Below are 3,886 nucleotides of genomic sequence, written 5' to 3'. Positions count from 1 at the left end.
ACACCTCATGAAAAGAAGTACCATCCAGCCAAGCTTAAAGGTTATGTGATCTAAAGTAATAAAAAGACAGAGAAACCTATGTGATGACAAGACATGGAAGCAGGGTGTACTTGAACAGTGGGAACTGCTTGCCTTGTGGTGAGGATAACCATAGAGAACAAGGGATTGAAGGGCTTTGTCCCATACCTTAGTAATGTAAATCACCAGGAAAGGAAAATGAAGAGCTGTCACCAACCCGCCCTGTCAGATCCCAACAAACATCCACCACTTCCTTTATTGAAATCCCACATTTTATGTCCCTCTATTTGTTGTGCATAATATATTTTCTGTGAGTGGCAGTGGGGGAGCTCATCCTTGCAAATACTGATGGGAAACCAACACTATGAGTAGTGTGTTCTCCTTATTCTTGACATTCAGTAAGTTAGAAAAATATTTTTCAGACATGTTTAGCATTTCTCATCTTGAGTTTATCTGATATTCTCACTGTGGTTACAAAAATCAGTGAAGGAATATGAGAGAAATAAAGACTCATTTCTAATACTACATTTGGGAACTTGGTATAGGTCAACTTATTATTCACATATTTTTGACATTGTCTACTGCAGAGATAGTTTGCATCTGTATTCTGTACTCTCTTGATTTCTGGGTTTCTGTTTCTGTGAATCTGTCTAGAAAGAAATCACTAAGCGAAAGTCATTTGCAAAGGGAAAGAGTTGATGGTAGGGTCATACATTAATTACAATGATCTTCTATTTGAGAATGTTTCATTAGTCATTTTCAACTCTCTGCAACCTCAGCCACACATTCCAACACACAGAGACACTCAGAGAATGAGAATGAGATTACCACTTCCAGGTACAGTAAGAAACACTCTCATATTCACTGGTAGAAGGGATGACTTTTTCACTTTTTGACAGGGTCATCTAGGTGGCAGGGACTTTCCATATAAACCAAGCTATGAGAGATTTTCTTGCTTCTGTCTCTCTACTGAATGTATTAACTATATTTCACTGTGCCCTACCATCAAATGCACTGTTGTCTATAATTAAAGAATTTATTACCTTGAAAAACTTTCAATACAATATATTCTGATAATTATTTACCTTCTCTCTTCTTTTGCAGATCCTACCCATTTCACCATTTCCAGATTTCCATAATGGAGAGTTTTAAGGGTTATTTATTAGGACATATAAGGGTTTGGACTCAAGTCAATCATTTTCATATAGATAGTTAATGGTTTAAAAATCCATAATTGGCAATACATTTTCTCTTTTAAAATATATTTTACAATACATATTTTTGTTTTTATATGAAGGGGAAGCCCCAGCCAATGACCTTGTTTGTAGGGCGTGATCCCCTTAGGTTAATATTTACTTGTAAAATCTTGCGGGTGTGCTTCCTGCTTCCTCTTTGTTTTTCCTGAGCTTCGCAGGAACTCTGGCTTTGTAAGTCCCCCTTTTCTTACCCTTATTAAAGCTGAATATTTTATAATAAAGCTAGTCTGGTTAATTCTATAGACCATCTGCCAACAGTTACATATTACAATTCTTTTATCAGTGTATAGTGATAGTATCCAGGGCTCAAGAGTTGGCTCAGTCGTAAGATGTCTGCCCTCCAGTATTAGTATCTTAGCTTGATTTACAACTCTTAGCTTAAAGCTAGGTGTGATGGTTTATCCTATATTCCCAGCACTGGAGGGGATTGTGACTAGAGGTTCTCTAAAACTTGCCATCCCAAGAATCTATCTGCACATTTGTGCTCCAGGTTTACTGTGAGATCCTGTCTCAAAAATAAGAGAGAAATGAACCAATAAGCACACTCAATCTCAACTCTAGCCTTCAGACACATGTGAAAACCATACACAATGCACACACAGTCTAGACAGTTATGTTTTCAAGCTATCCAAACATTTTCCATTTTCCATTTATCCTGCATGGAATTCATGGTTTATAGTTATTTAGAACTGTGTCATGGAAGTTGCAGACTGTGGATGAACTGCTTGCTATGGAAGTTAAGAGATAACCTCCTGTAGACTTGTTCCTTCTCCACAACTTTACAACTGCATTTCCTATTCTGGGGACTTCCATTCCTTTTCCAGACACGAAAGTGGCTAATTTAAGTCTCTGAAAGTGAGAAATGATATTTGTCTAAGTGCTCAATTTCTATTTTTAGGAGTGTTTGGTTCTTAAACTTCAGACATTCCACATGACCATAAAGCACTCTACCACAGAGCTACAAGGCTAGATCAATCTTTTAAAACATAACATTATTCTGCAGAAAATATTTTTGAAGACTATATTTATGCAATACTAAAATATACACCAGGAACCATAAACTCTTCTTTCTTGATGCCCAGCACTTATAACTCATTCTGTAAAGGATCAATTTACTGAGCATGATGGATCTCAAGAATGTTAGGGTATTAACCAAACAAAGAAAACAGAAGGAATAGGACAAGGAGAATTAGAGGGAAATTTCACCCTCAGCTGGTGACTCCTATTCTGAGTCTGGACTCCATGACCTTTTCAAGACTACTGTGTAGTTGAACCACAGCATGTACTGGAATCTCACTACTCATGTTCAACTCACACACCTGAACGAAAAGGTAAAAATGAGAGCAGACTGCACATATGAGTAACAGTGTCTGCCACACAGAGAAAAGAGGAAAACAGAGGCTGTTGATCATCATATGTCAGTACACAAACACATGCATACACACGGAGAGTAGTTAGAAAGCTTGAGAGGAGAGAGACAGAGAGAGAGACAGAGAGAGAGACAGAGAGAGAGAGAGAGAGAGAGAGAGAGAGAGAGAGAGAATGAGACATTGAGAGAGACAGGTAGACAAAAAGAGTTAAATGAAAACAAGGAGAAACACTGTAATAAATAAACACACATAAACCAACAGAAAAAGGAAATTGGAATAAACATTTGGACATTCAAGGATTACTACACACTATACCTGTAGAGAAAATCCCTAAGTGTGATATGGAGAAGCAGTGCAGCGACAGAGAAGTCCAGTCCCTCATACTTCTCTGAGCAGGCTCTTCTGTGACTCAGATCTCTAAGTGCTCTCAGTGCCCTCTGCTGGTCCCATGTTCCCCACAGAGGTGTTTTTGTTTGAGCTCACAGTAGCATTCACTCACTGTGTCTCTTGCACAATAATACATGGCTGTGTCTTCAGACCTCAGACTGCTCATTTCCAGGTACAGAGTGTTCTTGGCGTTGTCTCTGGAGATTGTGAACCGGCCCTTCACAGCGTCCGCATAGTAGATGTTGCTACTACTACTACTAATGTATGCGACCCACTCCAGTCCTTTCCCTGGAGCCTGGCGGACCCAGTGCATGTAATAATCACTGAAGGTGAATCCAGAGGCTGCACAGGAGAGTTTCAGGAACTTCCCAGGCTGCACTAAGCCTCCCCCAGACTCCAGCAACTGCACCTCACACTGAACACCTGTAAACACAAAGAATTCTGGTTAGAAAACTCACACAAAAGACATTTTTTTCTCTTTCTCATGTCCACACAATACACAGCATCTCATATTTTTGAACTACCTTTTAAAATAAGGACAGAGAAAATCAGTATAAGCCCTAAGTCCATGCTGAGTGACGTGTGTTCAGCGCTAAACACTGACTGGGAGGATTTGCGAATCCACAGCTGGTCTCCTCTGCCAGAACTGCAGAGTCAGGGCAGGCCTAGTTTTTATGTGCACAAAGAAGACTTATTTGCATATCTTCCTGCTATAGCAGGCTCTGTAGTTGGACCTGGGCAGAACACAGTACTCAGCACAGATATAAGTCATCCTACACACTGATGACAGTTACAAAAATTGAAACATTAACATAGTTTTGTATACACATTTTCCTTCTTAGGGCTTCTCTACAC

The 3,886-nt window shown here is 39.4% G+C and overlaps 1 gene segment (V, D, J or C); it reads right to left on the bottom strand.

Annotated features, from left to right (window-relative positions):
* Positions 1 to 3,071: 3,071 nt before the first annotated feature.
* LOC130882868 (immunoglobulin heavy variable 3-48-like) lies at positions 3,072 to 3,601 on the bottom strand. The segment is given in 2 exon segments: positions 3,072 to 3,454; positions 3,556 to 3,601. Coding segments are annotated over 2 exon segments (429 nt in total).
* Between the last annotated feature and the right edge of the window lie 285 nt (positions 3,602 to 3,886).

Source organism: Chionomys nivalis, chromosome 10 (assembly GCF_950005125.1).
Source record: "Chionomys nivalis chromosome 10, mChiNiv1.1, whole genome shotgun sequence".
Lineage (NCBI taxonomy): Eukaryota > Metazoa > Chordata > Mammalia > Rodentia > Cricetidae > Chionomys > Chionomys nivalis.
This window is presented reverse-complemented; position numbering and strand designations above follow the sequence as displayed.